Source organism: Halichoerus grypus, chromosome 5 (assembly GCF_964656455.1).
Source record: "Halichoerus grypus chromosome 5, mHalGry1.hap1.1, whole genome shotgun sequence".
Lineage (NCBI taxonomy): Eukaryota > Metazoa > Chordata > Mammalia > Carnivora > Phocidae > Halichoerus > Halichoerus grypus.
In genome coordinates, this window is record NC_135716.1 from 178,217,811 (window position 1) to 178,240,871 (window position 23,061).

Sequence of the window (23,061 nt, forward strand, 5' to 3'; positions counted from 1 at the left end):
TCCTCTCACGTGCTGCTCTCCCCATAATCTAATCGACTTCCATGACGCCAACACTGCTCACAGGCAAGCCACTCTCTCGAGCTCTGAACTGCCCACCATCTCTGCTTAAAAGGTCACTGACGTCTCAAACCGAATATGCCCATAACCTGAGAAGACATTCACTTATTCATTTAGCATCCAACACATATTGAACAGCCATAAACATCCAGCTCTTTCTCTAATGCTCCCCCATCTTGGTAATCACATCACCGGTCACCTGGTTACTTAAGCTGCAAACCTGAGAACTACCCTTGATGCCCCGTTTTCCCCTAATCTTTATTAGACATTAGATCCATCCCTCTGTCTCATCTATTCTTCCTCAAAAGCGTATCCCATCTATACACTTCGATCTCCACTGCCCCCACCATCTCTTACCTGGACTTGTGCAGCAGGCTTCCAGTCTGGACTCATCCTACCCAGGCTCCATTTTGCAGCCAGAGAGACTTTTATTTTATTTTTTAGAGAGGTAGTTATAGATGCCAGTCTTACAGTGAAATCCTCTGCTTACAATCTTTGCCCATATAGCCTACAAAGTCCAACATGGCCTGGCCCCTAGCCACGTCTCTTCAGCTTCAGCTCATTGTACTCCAGTCCTCAAATGTGCCGAGCAGCTCCCATGTCCAGGACTTCACGGGAGCACCCCTCTCTCATCTGTGTCACTAGCTCCTCTCAGCCCTCTGGACTCCGGCTCCCTGTCCCTTCCCCAGTGAAGTCTTCCGTGCCCCACCCCGAGGTCCACGAACCCGGTAGGACAGTGAGAGTGTCACCCTACTCATCCCATATCCCTGGCACCCAGTCCTGAGCCTGAACCCAGGTAGATGCTCACAACAAGGGTGGACAGTGCCTCCCGGTTGTTGGACGGGCAGAAGCTCCACAGCTGCGTGGTCCGGGCATGCCTAGGAATGGGTCCATCAAACAAACTGGGAGCTGCCTTTCTGGAGGCTGGGCCGAACTTCCCAGAAGTCTCCGTGTACCCCTAAAGTTAAGTGCCTTAGGAAAACATGCCCCAAAGGCAGGACATCCCCCACTAAAGTCATCTCAACCCCTCTCCCCACACTCCCTCCCCCTGGGGCTCACTTGTTCAGGGCTTCCAAGGGTCAGTTTGGTCTGGATGCATCCATTTACTCCAAGGCAAAATGTATCCATGACCTTTTTGTGTTTTTGAGGCTGCTCGGAATAAGCAGGAGGTGTGAGGTTTTATTACCCCCTGGGAACTATTTACACTGGGCGTGCTGCTTGGGTCAGGGCTGTGGGAGAAGTGGGCGGGCTCCCTGAAGGCGACAAGTGGGTGGGCCCAGCTCCCAGGGGAAGGGACACAGCTGTGCAGTGCTATTGTTCTGGCATCAAATCCTTCTGAAGTTCCAACTGGATTGCTTGGAGGCAGCTTAATTAAGGCTGCTGGTTTTTTCTTTCTTCTAAGTTTGTTTACTTTATGCACTTTCCAGGGGAGTACGTGTAAGTTTGAACTCGCTTCTCTGGCCACTTGAAGATGTGGGTCAGAGCTCTCTTACACACAAATAAGTCAGACCATACAGGATTTGATTAATATAGTCTACAAACTCAAACTTCTATCTGCATAAGTATGGATGTATGTACGCACCTCTCATTACAAGCCTCAAAGAGCATACGCTTTTGTTCCTATGTTCATGGGACATTTATAAAAATCGATCAAGTACTTGGACAAAAAGAAAACTACAGCACATTTTTTAAAAATGCAGAAACCTTCGGTTACATTTACTGCTTATAATCCAATAATATTTGAAATAACTAATTTAGCGAGGATAAATTTAATATTTAGAAATGACCTATTCCTAGGTAGCTCTCAGCTCAAAGAAGAAATCTAAAGCACAAGTAAAAACTACACAGAAAACGAGAGGATACTTCATACCCAAACCTGAGCTAAACAGAGCTGTATTCAGAAGAAAATTTATAACCTAAAAATGCCATCTTTGTTTAAGGAGAAAGGGTGACACAAAACAAAACAAAACAAAACAAAACTGAGTACTCATCTTAGAAAGCAAGATAGGAGCAGTAAAAGAAATCAAAATAAGCCAGGTAGGGGAAATAAAAGATTAGAGGTGTAATCAACAAAATAATAAAACAAAATAACAGAGAGAAACAAATCCCAAACTGGTTCTTTGAAAAGAACAATAAATAACTAATACGCAAGATTAGGAAGGAGAAAGAGAAATGACCAGACTCAGGAGGTATTCAAATCATCTGAAGTAGAACACAAGCAAATGTCTAGCAACACAGGAAAAACCTATCAGAACTGAAGAATTAGGGCGCCTGGGTGGCTCAGTTGGTTAAGCGACTGCCTTCAGCTCAGGTCATGATCCCAGGGTCCTGGGATCGAGCCCCACATCAGGCTCCCTGCTCTGCGGGGAGCCTGCTTCTCCCTCTCCCACTCCCCCTGCTTGTGTTCCCTCTCTCGCTGTGTCTCTCTCTGTCAAATAAATAAATAAAATCTTTAAAAAAAAAAAGAACTGAAGAATTAAAAACAAACAAACAAAAAACCCCCACCAAACCTCCTGCCAAAATGGACACATGAAGAAATGGAAATTGGACGTTCCAATCAGCAGAATGCACAGGGGGGTGATGATGAGGGGGAGCCATTGAAGAAGAGTCTAGAACCTTCCATCTAACTTTAAAAAATGAGAACAGGAAATTCTCAGGTAATTTATCACAAGCCAGAGAAAATGGAGGGCATCTCCCTGCCCCATTTTATGAAGCTGGAGTAATTTTAATTCTAAACGCTGACGCACATAGAGAAAATGATGGAGCCCTCTCACTTTAAAGATGCAAAGACTCAACATATTAGCCAATGGAGCCAGGAAATGTATCAAAAGAATAACACATTAACACATTCTGACCAAATGGGGCTTATTCCAGGGAGTAAGGGTGGCGCCCTATCAGGAAATCTATCCACATCACGGAGGACATTAAAAAAAAAAAAAAGAAAAGGTTAAACAGGGGAAAAATCAATGTGGTCCTAAGAATGGATGCTGAGAGGTCAGCTGCTGTCCTTCGGCAGCCATTGCTGACGGGTCCCTACAAATGAGAAGACAGCCAAGTAAAGACAGGACACCACTCTGTGCCCATCAGACTGGTCCGCACCTCAGACGCCACAGCCCTCCACAACCCCAGCAGCAGGTTTGGGAAATGACCTGGCGTACATCCCCACTGCAACCAGCTCCCAGGAGTCTACTCCATGGAAACCAAGGGAGTGCCCGCCCCCACCCCCAAACGTGCCCATAAACCGGGAGGATGTTTGTTTATTGTGGCCTTGTTCTGCACGAGGCTATCAGAGGGGGATATGCAGGGGCAGAGGGGCAAATACTGCAGTTACCTGCTTTCATACGATAACGGATATGTGACATCCTATTTTTGGTTTGCGTTTGTATGAAAAAAGATCTAAGCTAATTCTAAAAGTTGCAACAGTTTTCTCCAGCACAAGTTCTTCTTCCCCTGGTGTCTATGATTGCTCGAATCACCCCCCCTCCCCCGCCAGAGAAAGGAAGCTTGGACCAGTAGCGGCTGGGCAGGACCTGGCCTCCCCGTGAACGGGTGGACCGAGGAGCTGGAAGGCAGGCAGAAGTGACAGGCACGCCCTTTCTGTGCTAGGTTTCTCCAAGGCCCAGAGTGCTCGGAGGACAGCTTGTCCTCCCCCATTGCCCCCCTGCCCCGGAGCCCCTGAACTATTCTAGCTGTGCGGTCTGCCTTTCGGGGCGTTAGCCACAGCTCCGGGAGTCTCTCCCACTTGGAAGGGCATAGTCTCTGGCTGCATGCTTTGGTTTGGAAAGTGTAGCCCCTCCCTTCTCTTCTCTGAGCTCTCGGATTTCTGTTTGACATTTGGTTCTGGCTGGCTCTCTTGCTGAGCTCCAGTTGGGCCATGGTGGCTGGAACATCTGAATGGGCAGGAGGGGACGGTTCTTGATTAAATCCAATTCTTTGCCTATTCCACGCTAAATCGTGCGGCTGAGTGTGGCTGGAGAAAACCAGAACCAGGCTGCCTGGTCTCACTTTAATGATCCCCAACCTCGAATGGGCCTTTCATGTTTCCTGGCTGACCTACTGTCCGTACCTCCCTGGTCTGCTCACTTTCCCATGATCTCAGATGTCTGTCTTCCAGTTTCCCCCGCTCCTCCAAATCTCCATCACGTCCCGCCCATGCTCCCTCTCTGCTGATCTGAGAAGGAGAAGCAATGGAAACGAGGAAACGAGGATTTCCTGAAGTCTCCACCACATCTACTCCTCTTCCTGGCTAGTCTCCGTTCTCCCCTTTCACTGCCCGACTGATTATCAACCCCCACCCCCCGGCCCTTCTCGAAGTACCAGTCACTTCTCTCCCTCCATTTCTAGCCAGGTTCCTCCAGAGAGTTGTCGATATTCCTTGTTGCCAATGTCCCCGCTACCATTTTCCTCTGGGCTCTAATGCCATCCGGCTTCTAACCCCTCTCCGCTCCACTGAAGCTGCTCGAGAAGGCTCCAGGGGCCTCGATGCTGGAAGCCCAGTATTGTCCGTCCTCATCCGACTTAGCAGCAGCATTTGATAACCGCCCTCCTCTCTGAAACCTTTCTGGACTCAGCTTCCAGGACCCACACCCTCCCAGCTTCACGCCTGTGTCTCTGGATGCTCCTGCCGTCTCCTGCGCTCTTCCTCTCCACCTGCCCACACTCTAAACTTTGGGGAGCCCCAAGGCTCAGATCTGGGGCCTCTTGTTTTTGTTTTGCCAGCCCCACTCAACTCACTGCTTTGGGGATTTCACCCAGGCTCCACTTGTCATTTGGATGCTGATGACTCCTAGTGGGGCACCTCTGGCCTGGACTTCTCTCTTGGGCTCCGGACTCGCATGCCCCACTGCCTTCCTGACATATCCAGCGGCGTCAAGTAGGCACCTTGAACTTACCACATACAAAGTGAGCTCTGAACCTGTTCCCCCGAAGTCCCCCCTTCTCAGCAAACATGACAACTTCCATCCTGCCGATGCCGAGCCTAGTCAGTCACCCGAATGGGGGAGGGGAGGAGCTGCCCGCACAAAGCTGGGCTCTGGAGGAGGAAAGGTGAGGGTTTCTTCAAGGTGAGGACTTTGCCCCAGTACTGTGCTTTCCTGGAGCTTGGGGAGAGGCTGCGTGTTACTGTGAACGTCATAATGTGTTTGGCATCTGTCACTGGCGATGGTTCTAGAATCTATGGAATACCAAGAAACCAGAAGCAAACAACCTGTCTGGGAAGTCAATAAAGCATTTTATTCCACAGGAAGAAAAATAACGACTCTGACATGTGAAACAGACGAAAGAGTCTTAACAGATTGGTGACCGTATGTAATCATGTTTACACAATAGAGAACCAGATATTTTAATTTCAGGTTTTATCAAGCAGCTACTATGGTATTTTGAGGCACAGATGATGCTTAAAAACAACGTGGCCCTAGAGCCTCCTGAACATCCAGGTGAGTCCCCACCAGGCAGCCAGCCGCGCCGGGCTGGTGAGGGGCTGCATCCCCCCCTCACCCTGCTTCCCTGGGGGTGTGGAGGCGCCTCCCCCGGGCCGGCTCTGGCCGATCAGCCCTGTGGGTTGGCCAACTGGGGAATTAGGATGGCTTTTGATTTCTCCTTATCCAATTTCTCCTCATTCAATTTCTTTTTTACTTTTCTCAGAGAGAAACTTTGTATTTGGGACAGCATGAAAATTGGGAGAAATTATCATAACAAAGTCTCAGACATCACGGGCTAAACACCAATTTAAAAACAACCGGGGCATTCAAGGAGCCCGGGGCAGGGCCTGCTTCCTTCAGAGCTTTGAATTCTTTCCTGGCCAAGCAGGAAACTATGTCCAAGGACCCCCCCCTCCCCGAAGCCTCCCCCCCCCCACCGCCCCCGGAGCCCAGCGTGGGGGCCACGAGGGCAGAGAGCCTGAGAAGCTCTAGCGTCTTCTCAGACTTGTCTGGTGCTTGGCGAGGGCTTGCGCAATCCACCAGGATGGGCGACTATTTCTAGAGCTGATTAAAATTAGAAAGGAGCAGGGAGGAGGGCATCGCTAAACCTCTGCACAGGAAGCAGCTCGGCTCCCTGCATCATAGCTGCCACAGGGGCTGAGGACCGCCCTCCTCAGTCACACGAAATTCCACTGACTTCATTCCAGAAAGCGACAGAAGGCTCACCAAGGCAATCAACCCTTCTGAGAGTCTTATCTTTAAGAGATCGTGGTCTCTGGCAGTGGGTCACTGATGGCAAAAACCACAAGGTGGACTTGTGGGGCACGGACAGGGCGGCTGGTGAGGAGGACCCGCGGCAGGTGACACTGGGCTGCCCTGCCGTGGATCTTGTGTGTGAGCAGGAGAGTCATGACTGCCAAACAAACAACAAACCAAAACCCACCCCAATCCTTCCCAAGCCAAGTTTCCGATTTTGCAATCCACCAACTTAGAGTCCGTGAAGACGACAAAGACCTTGGGGTTCAAGACAATAACCCTGGAAACACTATTTAGCGAAAGCTCTTGAGCACTTGTGCTAAAGCTCCCTTCCCGCTTCTTTGAAAACACACACACACACACACACACACGTGCACGCACTCGCAGAGGTGAGGGGCAGTGAGATGGACAAATCAGCTTCATCTGCGTCTCGGAAGGGTTTGGGTCATGAGTTATAAACACCAAAACCTTCTACACATCTGCTGACCCACTGAGTTATTTTAGATCTCAGCTATGTGTGACAAGGTCATAGAAACTGATTAGCTTTATTAAAATGAAAATTAAAAAATCACAAGGCTAGTCATTCATTCTAGAGCGAGCCCCCCCTCCCAATGTGTTTATTCCTTACAGAAAAGGGAAACAGCAAAAACAAGACCCAGGAGGAAGGGGGCACTCATACCAGGCCTTCTTAACTGGCTGGAATTTAAAACCAAGGACAAGATATGTTCTAGCCAAATCTTGGTTCCATGAAAAACTGACAAAACAGCTTTTTAACACTGAGATTTCATTCCCTTTTCTGAGACTCTCTCCCTTCTCCTCCAGTGTTACCACTGCTGAGGCCAGGGCCGCGCAGTTGTGGTACCTGCCTGTGGCTTTATCAAAAAGGAGAGTCCTAGGGCCTTCTCCCTGTTGTTGCCCAGAAAGAAGAGCCTTCTTACTGGCGACTTGGATAAATCTGTGGATTTTTGATTTGTTAAAACAAATAGCTCTGTGAGATGTTTTTCCTTCCAAATCAACAGAGCCTACCAGTGTTTCAAACTGACCCTCTCTGATGATAACCCAAGAAAATCTTATAATGCTGCTGTGTGCGTGGGTGTGCGCACACGCACACAGACACACAGACACACAGACACACACAGTAACGGAACACAGTTTATCTCAAAGTTGGGCGAGATTACTCAGGAGAAAAAATGAATTTGTGATAATCTAGGAACTACTTTTAAAATGGGAGTGGGAAATAAATAAAAGATGGGTTTCCGAGCCACAGTCCTGCATCTCCTTCGGGGGCGGCTCCGGCTCCCCGATCCGGCCCCAGGGGCCACAGGACTCAAAGGCGCCCGCGAGAGCACTTCCAATCTCACTCAGTCTTCGTTCCTGTGACTTCTCTGGTTTCCAAAACTAACACAGAACATTCTTCAACTCTCAAGAATGCCTTTTTAAAGAGAGTACCCTGAATTAGACGTGTAGAATTAGTGCAATAGAAGATCCAATATAATTTTGTATTATTTTACAGTTAACAAACCTTTACACACATCACAGGCCCTGTCCAGAAATGCTCCTATATATTTACAAACACACAGTTGTACATATATACATGTTAACAAAATACAGGGCAATCTAAAAATTAGATTTATCTCAGTACACTTTTTTTTTAACGTTATTCAACCAAAACCTTTTAAAAATTACTTCCCCATAATCTAAAGTAACCCTCCACCCCACCCACAAATTAATATGGTTTCCATTTGTATCCTCCCCTCGTTTCTTGATATCGTCCCCCAAACCTTATTCTGGTTTTGCCTCTGACTGAGGCCAAGCCTATGGGCCTTTCGTCCTGATTGATCTGGGGTTTGTGTCTGGGAGCGGCTCTCTGGCAGCTGGGATTTCTCAGGAGTCCAGCTCCAACTGCTCTTGATTTTCATTGAGTCTTAACATAAGTTGCTGTTCATAGTAAAGGCTCTTTGCATAGTTTATCTCTTGTGATAACTTGACAGCAAGGCCCTCGGATTTCACATGGACCTGGAGAGCAAAACAGAATCAGTAACCTGCCCAGAGGTAGGGGCCAAACAAATCACAGGATGTGGACAATTAAATTGGCCCAGGCATCTCCCAGCCTGGCGGCAGATCAGAACGGTACGGGCTTACTTTTTTTTTTTTTTAAAGATTTTTATTTATTTATTTATTTGAGAGAGAGAGAATGAGAGAGAGCACATGAGAGGGGGGAGGGTCAGAGGGAGAAGCAGACTCCCTGCCGAGCAGGGAGCCCGATGCGGGACTCGATCCCGGGACTCCAGGACCATGACCTGAGCTGAAGGCAGTCGCTTAACCAACTGAGCCACCCAGGCGCCCATTTTTTTTTTTTTTTTTAAGTAGGCTCCACGCCCAATGTGGAGCCCATAGTGGGGCTTGAACTCACGACCCTGAGCTTAAGACCTGAGCTGAGATCAAGAGTCGGACCCGACTGAATTATCCAGGCGCCCCTGGTATGGGTTTACTTTTAAGAAGGATTCCCAGGGCCTGCTCCTGGTGAATGCTGATTCAAGATGTGGGGTGGATTCCTGGAATCTGTATCTTTAACACACGCCCCAGGTGACTGGGGAGCCAAACCACAGTCACCTGACATTTGGAACCCCGTGTACAGGAGCACCAGCCTCAGCCCTGAGGAGGTGAGGGTCTGCCGAGGCTAGACGCAGAGCAAGAAGGAAGGACTGCACCAAGGGAATTCTACTGTCTGGTGACGAAGAGGGAAGAAGGATCCTCAGACAAATGCCTAGAGGCCCTTCTTATCAAGAATGCTTAGTTGCTCACTTGCCTTGAAAGGAGCAAAAGCGTAGCTGGGCAACGCTCCTCACCATCAAAAGGAACTTGTGGAAATATTCAACTTCTGGGTGTTAACTCTGTGAATCTACCAGCCCTGACTTAAGCCAAGGACCCCAGGGGAGCCTGCACAAGCCAAGCCAAACCCAAGTGCATTCCTGAGCAGGGGAAGGTCAAGGGATTCCTGAGGAGAGAGGCCCAATAAGGTTGGTTGCGGTTTCTGATCTGTAGAGAGAGCCAGGGATAAGCAGGGCCATTTGAATGGCCCATCATTCTCAAAATCCTGGCAAACCAGGTGAAAACGGCATGACTAACACCTCAGGCTCATGAAAAGCCAGCGAAGTCTGACTATGGCTAGAGGAGGTGAGCTTCCTCCCGCGTGCTTCTGCTGAGCCAACAGTTTCTCTGAGTGGACGCAGCAAGCAAAGGGGTGTAGACTGCTGGCTCCGGAGCCACACCACCTGGGTGTGAACCCCAGTTCCTCCCAGTGTTGGCCATATGACCTGGAGCGAGTCAGCGGCCCTCACCAGCCTCCTTACCAGGCAAGTGGGCACAAAGGCAGAACACCACCAAACAACCCTCAGGAAGTACTTAGTATCTATCTAGCCTGGCAGACAGCGTATGCTTAATGGGAACGCTAGTATTTAAAAGTCCTGCCATGACAATATCTCGTACCCTTTGGAGGCAATATATAAATTTTATTTTATTTTATTTTATTTTTTTTAAGATTTTATTTATTTATTTGACAGAGAGAGACACCAGCGAGAGAGGGAACACAAACAGGGGGAGTGGGAGAGAGAGAAGTAGGCTTCCCGCAGAGCAGGGAGCCCGATGCGGGGCTCGATCCCAGGACCCTGGGATCATGACCTGAGCCGAAGGCAGACGCTTAACGACTGAGCCACCCAGGCGCCCCTATAAATTTTATTTATAAACATTTATTTAGAATTTATTCTGGGGAAGGGCCTATGCTAGATATTGCTTCTCTGCACAGAAAAACGAGCTTGCAATTGTTATGGGAGCCAGCACGTGCCCTAACACCGCGGAGCCAAGGCACGGCAGAGTCGCGTTTTATCACGTCAGCAGGTCCTGGCCACTTGCTAGAGCTGGTTACTGCCCGAACTGTTATCGATGGGCAGTGGGGGCACACGGGCTGGGTCGTCACTGGTAGAGCTGGGAGGACAGCCTCACCCCAGTTAACGCACACTGAGCTCCTTCTGTATGTAGGACTGAGAAGCAGTACCCCTAGGGGTTAAGGACAGCCCAGCGTGAACCTAAAATGAATTCCTGGTGAAAAGCATAATAAGCAGGGCAACAGCGTTCCGAGGGCCCTTTCTATCTCTTAACCACTGACTACAGCCACTCAGGGGGACTAAGGAGACGGGCCAGCTGCGCACTCACCATGGGCTTCTGGTGGGAAGGGCCAGGGATGGACACTCCACTACTCGAGTTCACTGCCTTCTTGGTCACCTGCACGTACACCTTCCCGTGGTCTTTGGAGACGAGGCAGTGGTAGAGATCGTCGTATTTGACTTCCAGGAAGATGGCCTCTCGATCCACATAGTCCCCACTTTTCAGGAAGTAAACGGCTTTGGAGGAGATGAGCACACAGTAGCTGTCGATGTTCTCCACGGCTATGAAGCTGCCGAGAAAGGGGGAAGATCAGCATGGCACACCGAGCCGAGCCTCAAGCCACGACAGCAGGGCCAATCCCGGTCACTGAGCCAACAGAAGGGGAGAAGGCCTGGTGCCGTGCGAGTCCAGGCTCCCTCACGTCTACTACACCTCGAGCCTCAGTTTCCTCATTTGCAGATTAGGAATAAAAGTGTCACTGACCTCCCGGGGCTGTACAGCATGGGGCCCCCTACGCAGGGGTGCTCGAGAAAGGCGGCTCGTGACGACGACCAACAGTATAAACGAGAGAAACCACTTTATATCCTGACATTGCATTGTGTGTGGGGGTTTTCTGCAGGGAGAGTTTTTAGGGGGTTTAAGGCCCAGAGGCAATGTACCCAGGCTTTGTTGGACACAAAAGAGGAGGAAAATACAATGCTTTTCGCTACTGATGAAGTAACCACTGACAACGTTCACTGCTATGCAGGGGGGTGAATGCCGGGGCCCCAAAGACACCACGGGGTGATGGAGATGCGGCCCAGGGGGGGGTGTGGGGGGGTGACTGGGAATTAAACAGGGTTCCCCAGCTGGCGGGTGCGGGAAGACAGCGTCTGCTTCCTTCCTTGTCCGGGTCTCCACTCCACACCTCAGTGACAGGGAAGCCTGGAGAATGCCACTGCATGTTCAGAAAAGTCTAATAAATTAGAAAGTGCTTTCTGAAGCTGTAATCTTGATTTGACTAACATTCAGTCATCACTTGGAGGGGCGGTAGGGCCGCTCGGAAAAAAATCCCGTTCCTCTTCCTCCATGGAGCTCCCAGATTTAAAGTGGAAATTTATGCATGTCAGACCTTTCAGCTCAGCTCCTGAATGAAGGGCAGTGACCCTTGGAAACGGCCACGGCGGCTCTCCGGGGCCTGGCCGCCTCCGCGGCATCTTGTGACAGCCTGCCACAATGGGGCGGCCACGTCGAGGGACAGCAAAAGAGACCAGATGACGGCAAGAATACTAAGAGCTGACGACAGGCTGGCTGTCAAGCTCTGGCCCCCTGGGACTTGATGTCCTGAGAGGAATTTCCAAACTGTAGCCGCTGAACCAATGCTCCCCCTGGAGCTGCTTGGGGACTGCGGTCCCAGGATGGCTTTGTTTCTCAGCGGTCACCAAACGGCTGATGGGACGGAGGCCCGCCCACCGGGGCCCCGGCCGCTTTCCTTTCAGACCAGAGCATATGCCAGGCCCTCGCTCACCTGCAGGGTCACAGATCCACCCTCGCCCCGCTCAGGGCACAACCTATCCAAAGCCTCCCCACCTGAGGATTTCCAAGTTCCAACTTCTCCACGAAGCCTCCCTGAAATACTCCAAACCTGCCCCCACGTTTGACGGCTTAACTGCTTACCTTCACAAGCACTGCCAAACACGGACTTGGCTCTCTAAGCTGATGTCAGAGTGGGGTCCCTATCCTACACCCCCGTGTCTCCCTGAGAGCCCACCACTACTGAGTCAGCACCCCCTACGTACTCAGTAAGTATCTGCCTGTTCCTGTTGCCATTTTAATTACAGCCTTGCATGACAAAAATTGGGGTTTATTGTTCTATTCGAACTGGTTGGCAATGCCAAGAATGCAGACTTGTAAAGTCTCAATGCCAAAATTAGAAATACCCAGCAGCTTTTGGTGTTCAGGCCACTCAGCACAGAATTTCCCACATTCTGGGTTCTGACAGTAACAAGGGGGCAGCGTTATCGCTTCATCAAACTGAATGGAATCTAAAACAGCTCGTCCAGGGGGAAGAAAAGAGGAAACAGAGGGAGACAAACAGAAAGAGAGAGAGAAATGAGAAAAGCATCCTGACATAGACAGGAAGTGCCACTGGGCCAGGACTTGCTGAGCAACTGGCATGAACACTGAAAATGCACTATGGTTTCTGAGCACAGGTGGGCTGGGCATGCAATGGGCTCCCAAAGGAGACCCCAAAGTCGGCCGCCGCAACTAGGGTGAGAGCAGGAATGTGCACTAAAAATCCGACTGAGGGGCGCCTGGGTGGCTCAGTCTGTTAAGCGTCTGCCTTCAGCTCAGGTCATGACCCTGGGGTCCTGGGATCGAGTCCTGCGTTGGGCTCCCTGCTCAGTGGGGAGTCTGCTTCTCCCTCTGCCCCTACCTCTGCTTGTGCTCTCTCTCTCTCTCTCTCAAATAAATAAAATCTTTAAAGAAAATAAATAAAAATCCAACTGAGTTTATCTCCTTTCCTCTGGTCCAGCACGGGATGGACCTGCCCCAGGACCCTTGCCCCCACTCTCACCCGTGGGCACCTGCCATAGCTGACACTGAGGCACAGCCTCTCGAAAGCCAGGCCTTTCCATCCAGGCAGCTGTTCTCACAGCCGGGCCAGGGTGGCTACATTATTAGCGCACTTTCCATACAGGAACACTTTTATGGGCTTTAAAATAGACTCCTTTCCAAGATGCCACGGAGGGCGCAAGTCCTCAGTCCGGCCAGAGCCACCGCGGGAAGAAGGGTGGCTCTGAGCTCGGAGGCCATACAGTGGCACTTCCCACATATGAGGAAACAGTGCCAGGCCGGGCGACTCTGGGCAGGCCAGCTGCCGTCCCTGTGGCTCGGTTTCTTCATCCGACAGAGGTGGTGCTACCTGCCAGGTTCTTTACCAAGTAGCAAAGTCTCAAGGATTCATGGCCAGACCTCTGTTCTGTGACCAGGGGCCCTGTTCATACCCTGCCATCACCACAGGTAACAGCACTCCTTGGACGTGTGTGTCAACTCTTTGAAGTCTTTTCTAATCAAAAGCGGATCAGAGCCAACGGTACAATCGAGGGGAGGAGAAAGGGAGAGAGTGAAGCCATGGCTGGGCTTCACTGCCTCCCCGAGCGCCGTCTGAGCGAGAACCCAGAGCCTGACTTTGCGACAGCTCTGCCTCCCCATTTTCCTCCTGACGCCTCCCTAGCACTCCTGCCACCAGCCACCGACGCTTTGGGTTTCTTCGTCATCATCATCATCTTTTCTTTTTTACAAAATCTAGAAACCACATCAAAGGATGATTAAAACAAAGCTGTAGACTGGGGGTCCCCTGCTATGGAGACAGATGGCAGACGCGTCAGTCGTCCGCCAGAGGAACCACAACTCGGGGTGACCGGAGAAGCCAGCCCAGGCAGCGCACTGGGGCCTTCCCCTCTGCAGTGGCGCCATCCTCTGTCCCTTTCGTTCTCAGAGCCACAGGGCTTCCAGCCCTTCCTGGCCATCCAACCACAAGGACGAGAAGCCCGGGGGTCACTCTCACCCCCTCCTCACTCCGATTCTGTATTTAGTCAGTGCTCATGCCACCTCCTCAAATACCCTCAACTCTGTCCCCCCCACTCCCATTCACAGCCACCGTCTATGTCGTTGACGTGGATCATGCCCGGGGGCACCCGCCACCGCCTTCCTGTCTCGTCTCTCTGACTCTGATCCGTTTCTCCGCTGCCGGCAAGGTTACATTTTGAACGCGTAATTTGGGTTGGGGTCCTCTTCAAAATCTCACCACTGCCTACAGAACAGGTGAACTCGGTATGGCTCTTAGGATCTGGCCTGTGGGCCACCGTCCCACACGGGTGTTACCGCCACACTTGGCGGACCCCAACCGTCCAGAAACGCCAGGAGCTCGGCCACCTCTGCCCGGCACCCTTCTCTCAGCGGCTTTCTCTCTTCTCTCCCGAACACAATCTCCCTCATCCTGCAGGGCCGGGCCAACTGTCCACAGTCTTCCCCGGCTCTCCAAGCATAAATTAATCACTTCCCCTTGAGGCCTCATAACACACGGCTCACACTTCTATTTTAAAAGCAATCATATGTTATAGGTAGTTGGTAATACCATCCTGCTTCCCCTGCTAGACTGCAAACCCGTCAAGGAAAGAGCAAATTTCTTACTCGTCCTGGCACAGAGTAGCATTCAATACACTTACGTGTTAGGTAGTCTTACAAAATGACAGTGAATTTACATTGTAAGGTCCGGTGGAATTCGCCAGAGCACGCGCAACTTTGTATGTTGGATATATTTTACCCAGTAGTAAAGTTACAAAACTCTCTTGGAACTCTTGATTTAACTTATTAAAGATTTAATCAAGCCATTAACTTTTATCAGCATAGCTGGCTAATCAGTCACACAAAAGTTTTTATGTAGGGGCATATCAAAGAACGTCCAATTCCCTAAGTGTCAATGGTTATTGACAGATTATTATCCGGTTTAGAAAATGGAAGCTAATGAATTTTATCCCATTCCTCAAAAGGACCTGTCTTTTGTTTTTGTTTTCGGACTGTATATGTTATTATAAGGTTTATATTGATGATTCTATGCTGTTAGAATCAACACTATAACCTGTGCTCTAAAAAAATTTCTGATTTCTGTCTCTATCTGCAATTTGTCAGGAAGGATAGAACAGATCGAAAATACCAAAAACAGTATGTTTACAAAGAGGGCAAGAAAGGAAAATTTTGCTCTTGATTTCATTTCTTTTTTACTCTGAATGTGCTGACCATGTGCATGAGTTTCTTTCATGGAGAAAGAACTTGTTTGGCTGGTGCACCGGTTTATAGGCTGTTTTTCTTTTCTTTTTTTTTTTTTTATACTTCTTTGTATTAAAAAAAAAAATCTCATAAATGTTATTTTCTGAAACTACATTTTGAAAATAGAACCTAGCTGTCAAACTCCAGAAAACAGTATCAGGTCACGTGTGTGGCTCACAGGCACCTACTCTGATCAGGTCAAGAGCCACCCTAACGCTTGCAATACTGGTGTCTCACTTTGTCTGTGATAAAGTATTAGAAATAAAATAGGAACTTTCTTTTCCTTTCCTTTTTTGTTTTTTTTTAAGTGAAAATGAGGTCCCTGGCTACAGATTAGATGCTAGTTATAAGGCAAAATTAATGTAATCAGATGGGACAAATTTACTTTACCATCATCTTAACCCAGGATCCTATTTCAAAACCCAAACTGAAAAGAATGGGAAGCAATGGTAAGTCTGTGACATACCAGAGAAACAGTCAATTCTCCTGAAACTGAAGCCTTTTCAGCTGGCCAGACCTTAAATCCTATGTCAGTAACTATCTTTTTAATACTAATTAATTAAATAAAATGAAAAATTAAATGAAACTTGATCTGGGAGGACAAAGTTGAAGTGCCCATGGCACTGGGGACTTTGTGGGGTTTTCACTACATCAGGAAGTAATTACACAACATTTTCCAGAAGTGAAACAGTGAGTCTAACTGGAAAAAAATGTGGAAACATTTAGTTAGAACAGTAGAGCAAGGTATTAAAGACCTTTTAAGGGGTTAACTCTGAAGGAAAATATGCAAATAATTAGGTCTTTAAATATGTTTTTAATTACAATTCTAGGATAAAAGTCAGAGGTATAATTTGGCACTTGTGTGCTTTTCTTGAAAACCCCTTTCTTGCAAAGTGATGATTCTAATGTTCATGTCACCGTGAAGACCCAGCCTGACAACCGAGGATACTTCAGAGAATTTGCCGGCTTCCTTGATGACTTCTTCCTTGTACCCGAGGACGGCCACGGTCATGTGCTTTCTTCAACATTCACTGGCGAGATTTAACCCACAAACTTGGGTAGCAACACATGGTTTTCATCTTTAGAGTCAAAACTCATTCATGCCAATATCTTTCCCCAGTTCATATGAATATCAAGAGTTTCATGAAATCGATTTTACTGACTTCAGTTTGATTCCAGTTTTCAGCCGAACGTGGCTCTGTTTTCAATGTGCGTGTCTCACTGGGAACAATCCTGGGTTAGCTGTACCACACAATCTCTCCCTTGTGTTTTTGGCACATGTCATTCTACTGAAAATGAATTTTGTAAGGGCCAGAGACAGTTCGAATTGAATAGGGGTGAGTGGGGGAGGAAATTAAAAGCACAACGTACAATACTTTATAATCTCAACCTTTGACCAAAAAACCCCCAAAAGATGGCAAAGTGAACACGTATTAATATAATGCTATACCGCAGCTCTCCAGCTATCACTGATTCAACAAATATTCACTGAGTGCCTGTCATGTGCCAGGGACCGTTCTAGGTGCTGAGCATGGCCTAGTGAATGGAACAGACAAAAATCCCAGTGCTGCTGGGGCTGCCATTCTCGCCCTGCTAGACCTGAGGCATGACTCTCAGGGCCTCTGATCCAAAAGTTCCACCATGCCACCAAATCCTCCCCAAGCAGGCAGGAATAGAAAGTCCTCCCCGGAGTGAAGCTGCCTGGGGAGTCCCTTATTGCAATGGTGATCAGAGCTGGGCCTAGACTTAAAAAGCAGAACATGTTCAAGAAGCATGCTGCAGAGAGAACTGTGTCCCTGCAGAATCCTTATGTTGAAGCCCTATTTGGAGGAAGGAAGTAATTAAGGTTAAATGAGGTCGTAAGGGTAGGGCCCTGACCCTATAGGATTACTGTCCTTATAAGAGACACCAGAGCTCTTGCCTGCTCGCTCTTGGCCACGTGAGAACACAGCCAGAAGCTGGCCATCTGCAAGGCAGGAGGAAAGCTTTCACCAGAAACCAAACTGGCCGGTGCCTTGATCTTGGACTTCCCAACCTCCAGAACTGTGACAAACGGTGCTTTTTATGGCAGCCTGAGCTCAGGCAATATTACGCACCGCCATCCTCAAGAGACCTTCCAGTAACACTGCAGGGGGTTTGGGTTACACAAAACACATACATCCAGGAAGAAGCCATCTTATCCAGTAAGCAGCAAATGATTTCTGGACTTAATTTTTGATGTTTCCATTCAAATACCGCTACAAAAATAGGAGATGAGGTCAGCTGAGCACCGTCTTGAACAATGACAATGAAGGCTATCCTCTGCTTCAGAAACTCCTCCATCAACCCAGACATATTCACGGCCCTCAGAACCCTCCCTTTCTTGCTTTAGCTTAAAGGAGATAAGTAAGCATTAAAAGAAATTAAGCGAGCATTTTGCTACTCATCAGGCATAACCAAATGCCTTCTCTGGACTGGTGGTTCTAACACCCATTTAAGTTACAGAGCATCTTCTGCTAAAAGGGTCTCTGCAGAATATCCTGAAATAGTGATAAACTGAATCGTATCACACCAACCTGGAATAATTTCACTAACTGAAGATACATACCCGAGGTATGTAAGGCTTCCCATTCAAAGAGTAACAAAACAATGTTTTAAAGATTGCTTTTCTAAAATTTTCAGCCACTAGTTGTCTGCCGTTTGTTTACCTGTTTTGTTTCACTAGGCATTCTGCAGCAAACAGTAGAACACCAAAGCTTAAGGACGTTTCACACAGAAAAAAGCCTTAAAGTTGGGAACGTTTTATTCCTTATCGTCTCTCTTTGAACAAACTAGGAAGAGACTGCCATTTTCGAGAAACAAAACACTGAGGTCTCAGTGTGGAACTCAATCTGAGAACCACTGCTTTGAGGAAAAGGCTTTGGACAAGTAGTTATACCTACACCTGTAGAACGTTTGGGCCAAGGAACCTCTGACAAGTTCCAAGGTCTAAGAGGCACGGCGATGCCCCGAACAAGAGAAACTTCTTGGACTCAGAGATAGAAAAGACAATGAACGCAGTGAGCCAACAGGGCCGGTTTCCCACGGCTCCACTTACAATTCATCTTGAATGTTGTCCGTTAGCTTGAAGAGCTGCTCCTGCCCTTCTGCCTGGCTCTCCGAGTATCGAGGAAGCAGCCCTTGGGGCCCGCTGCAGCAGCGCGGCTTCCGAACCCTCTGGGCCTGAGTCCTGCACAGGGAAAGGCACACCAAGCAGGGAGGTTAAGTGTTATGGTTCAGAGGATCTCCCTTCCTCACCTGAAATAAAAAGCACTACGTCATACAAGGCATGCTCCGAATTTAGTGACCAGAACTACGCCGCAGCATCACCTGTGAATGCACTAGGAGGGAGCCGTTCGAGACTCTAGTTTTGTTCTGTTGTTATTGTTTTTTAAGATTTTATTTATTTATCTGAGAGGGAGAGTGAGAGAGCACGTGAGCACAGAGGGAGAGGGAGAAGCAGCCTCCCCACCGAACAGGGAGCCCGACGCGGGGCTCGATCCCAGGACCCTGAGATCATGACCTGAGCCGAAGGCAGACACTCAACTGACTGAGCCACCCAGGTGCCCTGAGACTCCAGTTTTGACAAGAACCCTGTCTCTGCCATGTCCTGACTAGGCGACCATGGACAAGAGAGTTTGCTTCTTTGACGCCAGGTTCCAGTTTTCTCCGTAAAATGGGAGGAGGACACGTACCTCACAGGACAGCTCGTGGAGCCTGTGCTGGACAGGATGTGGGCAAGCCACCAGTGACGGCTCCTGTTGTTGTTATTACTGAGACTTCTACTTGGGAAAACCCCGCTTTTCTAGGAATCTTTAGGAGAGGCGCCTCTGGACTTGCAAGGGCCAGGAAGAACAGTGAGGGGGCCTGGGCATCTAGGAAGCACATGCCAGGCTTCTGGACTTCTTTTAGGAGGAGCTCCGTGCCTGGGCACAGGGCAAGGGACACAGGAATTCTGGGAGGGCGAGGAGAGGCTCCATGGACTGGGCCCAGGCCACAGTCTGGGATTCTGCAGCGGCTCTAACTCATGCCACTCGTCTGTCAGTTGCCCAAAGGAATCTGCTTTGCCATGGCTTTCAGGGTAGGCTGATGTTGTCTTTTTCCACAAACCATATACAGGGTAATTGATAAGTACTTTTCGGTGTTTTCCTAGAAACAGGAGTCCGTATTTGTCTTGGAAAGGCTGTGCATATTTCAGATGACTGATAAGAGTGTGCCGGGTCTGTCCTCAGCCTTGTACTCGCTGTACTTTTCATTATTTGTTCCTGGATTCCACTGAAGCAAAACATCCCTCTCTAGACACAGCTAACAGAGAGGAGTAAGGCTTGAATCAGCACTGAATCAGCACTTCAGAACCATGTACTAATGGCAATGTAGAGACTTACTCACAAAGGCACAGAAGTGCCCTGCTGGGCAAACAGGGGTAGTAATATGGACAGAAACAGCCAGAAACATGCCACAGGCCACGCAACGAGGTAGCGGTGAAACTGGGACATTGCAAAGCACTCCTGGACCCGGGTCAACACTCTGCTCTGGGCCATGATGCGTGAAGTCCCATACCTGGTTAATGTTTGATATGTGCAAGAAAGCCAGAAAGCCAGTGATAAATTTTTAAAAGTTCAGGACTAAGGATGCCCTAGATACCACTAATTGAGCTCTTCAAGGGTGATGTAAGGAGACTGTCAAGAAGTTTCAATGATCTGTACTAAGGGAATGGGTAAAAAAATTTTTACTTACATCATGTACTCACATACTCCCACCACACATAGTCTCAATCTCTTCTTCAAGATTTAGGCCCTCTAAATATTGGCCTAAAGATTTATTTGGCTATCTACATGCTCATTATTGACTGAAGGTAGGGAGGGCAGTGTAAGGAGCTGCTGTAGGGCTACCAGTGGAGAAGCCGGTCAACTGCTGTTTGAGGGATGCCGGCTAAGCACGGGGAGGGAGCGTGGTACCCTTTCCCAGGCAGCAAAGCCCTGCTCTGGTCGCCTTGCCTGTGAGACAGCTACTGTCATTCCAAGCCCTGCCCAGGGCAGGCTAATGAAGGGTCCTTCTCCCAAGGCAAATATCCCCTACTATTCTGTCGCCCATGAAGTTCCTGGAAGAGGTTCAGGCTATTGGGGCAGAAGCCCAAAGGCCCCTCCAAGAGGAACATGACGGAGCCCGTTCCCCACCGCTTGTCAATGTAAGGTTCATCCTGATGCTTCTCACCACATCTTCCCAATCCACTGGGAGGTCTGTGGGCTCAACATCCATATATACCCCCATTCTAACTACTTCTCCATCTCTATCGTAACTAACAAACGATCTCTGGATTTGTAATGGATTATTACAATAGTCTTGTAATTTATCCTATTTCCACCCTTGTGTGTTCTCCTCACAGCAACGAGAATGATGCTTTTAAAATACAAGTTAGATCAATTAGCCATGTGTCCAAAACACATTTGCTTCACATCCCACTTAGATAAAACATTTGTTTAATTGCTTGGCACCCCATCTGGAACATTCATGAAAAGGATTTTGTTTCATTCACTGCTATCCTGGGATCTAGAACAGTACCCAGTTCATGGCTGAAAAACAATAAACATTAGTTGAGTAAATGAATGAATGCATTTGTGGGTGGGTGGGGGGCAGGCATAAGGGCCATTTTAACTATGCAACTCAAAAGTAAAGGGGTATACAAACTTTGGTGGAGAGTTTGAAGACCAGAGATTCTGAGCCTTGGAGGTCAATGAAGTTAAGGCAAAATGTGAACCAGCTAGAGTCCTATCTTCCTGATAGAAAGATCAAGGGTGTGTTTATACTAGTCCACTGATCAAAACCAAGGAAGGAGCAGGAAGGCACGGTCATGAAATTAATGTCTTTGCTAACACATGTATTTTCCTTAAAAGAAACAATCTTTTCATTAGTACCCAAAGTGGGAACAACCTACTACCAATGAGAAGAAGACTTATTAAGAGTCCTAAATCCCTCTGGTAGGATCCAAAGAAGCCAGAGAAGTCAAGGAAAGGAGGCTTGTTTATGGACCTGAGCTCCTAGAAATGACATCTTGTAACAACTATAGAATAGTTGAGAACGTAAGTATGCCCCGTGTTATCACATTATCAAATAGCTGTCCGGTGCATACAGTTATTTCTTTATTCCATGGCATCCCTCAGGATCCTCCCCAAATTTCACTGACCCAACCTCACCTCCACTCCCAACACATCTCTGAAGTAAACTATAAGCATACCCAAACACCGGAGAACAGGAAAGTTGAGTAGCTCCCTTGTGCGTAAACACTGCCTATCTGTTTTTTTTTTAGAGTTTTTTTTTTTTTAAGATTTTATTTATTTATTTGACAGAGAGAGACACAGCGAGAGAGGGAACACAAGCAGGGGGAGTGTGAGAGGGAGAAGCAGGCTTCCTGCAGAGCAGGGAGCCCGATGTGGGGCTCGATCCCAGGACGCCGGGATTATGACCTGAGCTGAAGGCAGATGCTTAACAACTGAGCCACCCAGGTGCCCCTATCTGTTAAGTTTCTTATCTATCTTCCCCACAGGTTACAAAGTGTCTTCCCACTTCCAAGGTCTTCATTCTGTGACCAACCAATCATCAAGGAAGGCTGGGCATAGCGTTCCAATACTGCTGACTGGAGGAGCTCACTGTGGCATTCAAGGCTCATTTCTCACATGGACATAGAAGAAGAAGAAGAGTTCAGCTTTGCCGTGGAAGGAAACAGTCTCCCCATATAGTCTTGCAACTCTAGGGGCTGCCGGAAGGGGTGGTTCAGTGATACTCTTACTAGGAGCACAAAGGGGTTAAAGGAATTCCTCCCAGAATCCCCTATTGCTTCATTGCTGTTGAAAAACTACCCTTTCTTCTCCAAAACTCACCTAAAATTTTTTTTTTTTTTAAAGATTTTATTTATTTATTCATGAGAGACAGAGAGAGAGACAGAGGCAGAGGGAGAAGCAGGCTCCCCGCGGAGCAGGGAGCCCGATGCGGGACTCGATCCCAGGACCCTGGGATCATGACCTGAGCTGAAGGCAGACGCTTAACTGACTGAGCCACCCAGGCGTCCCAAAACTCACCTAAAATTTTAACTTCTAAAGCCCAAGTTGGAGGCTGCAGGGTGGGGTGTGTGTGTGTGTGTGTGTGTGTGTGCACTTAAAGTCACTGTGTGTGAACAAATCTGGTACCAAACTTAATCAAATAATTATAAACAAAAAACCACAAGCTAGTGTTTTCAAACCTTGTAAGCCAGAAAAAACTTTAAAATGATCTTCTCCAGTGCAGGTCACTGGGTGATGGAACGGTTTTCTCCATCTGTTGATGGCACTCTAAATTCAAATAACCCTCTGGAACCAGTGTGGCTGTAGGTAATAGCAATCCTGTTTGTTCATCCGCTGCGACTCAGGAACGCGGCGTGTCTATTTCTGAGTGACAGTTCTTAAGTCGCTTTCCTGTATTCATGTTCCCTGGGAGCCTATGAGCACGTGGAAGGAAAGGACTCTATTCTCTTGTAAACTGCGCTTTAGGAGGCTCATCATTATCCTCAGTTCAAGGCCCACTGTCATCATTGGCCTTTTCTTTATTTTAAATGGTATAATAAACATCTGTGAAACCACCAACCCCAACACAAAAATGCCGTCACTGCCCATAACCTGAATCTCTCTGTGTGGTCCTCTGCCGTTCCCTCCCGCCCCCCGTTCCTCCTCCACCTGAGACAGCCACTATTCTAAATCTTGCCCTTATCATTCCTTTGCGTCTCTTCCTCCTGTGGTCTTATTACATCTCCACATGTGCTCTGGTATCGTCTCATTATATTCTTTGGTTTTAGTTGTTTAGT

At 48.3% G+C, this 23,061-nt stretch overlaps 1 protein-coding gene and 1 non-coding gene across 2 annotated transcripts in view; both read right to left on the reverse strand.

Moving 5' to 3' along the window:
* Positions 1–5,268: 5,268 nt before the first annotated feature.
* The window catches only part of VPS13D (vacuolar protein sorting 13 homolog D), a 238,146-nt gene continuing 220,353 nt past the window's right edge, over positions 5,269–23,061 (reverse strand). Inside the window, exons 67-69 of the mRNA XM_078071798.1 lie at positions 18,286–18,417; positions 10,446–10,686; positions 5,269–8,249 (exon numbers count right to left, since the gene is read on the reverse strand). Coding sequence (XP_077927924.1) covers positions 8,118–8,249; positions 10,446–10,686; positions 18,286–18,417 — 505 coding nt within the window. The 3' untranslated portion in view covers positions 5,269–8,117. The remainder of the gene's footprint in view (positions 8,250–10,445; positions 10,687–18,285; positions 18,418–23,061) is intronic.
* On the reverse strand, positions 10,126–10,256 carry LOC118553976 (small nucleolar RNA ACA59). The gene has a single exon (XR_004926295.1). It is a non-coding gene; the product is annotated as a small nucleolar RNA ACA59 (small nucleolar RNA).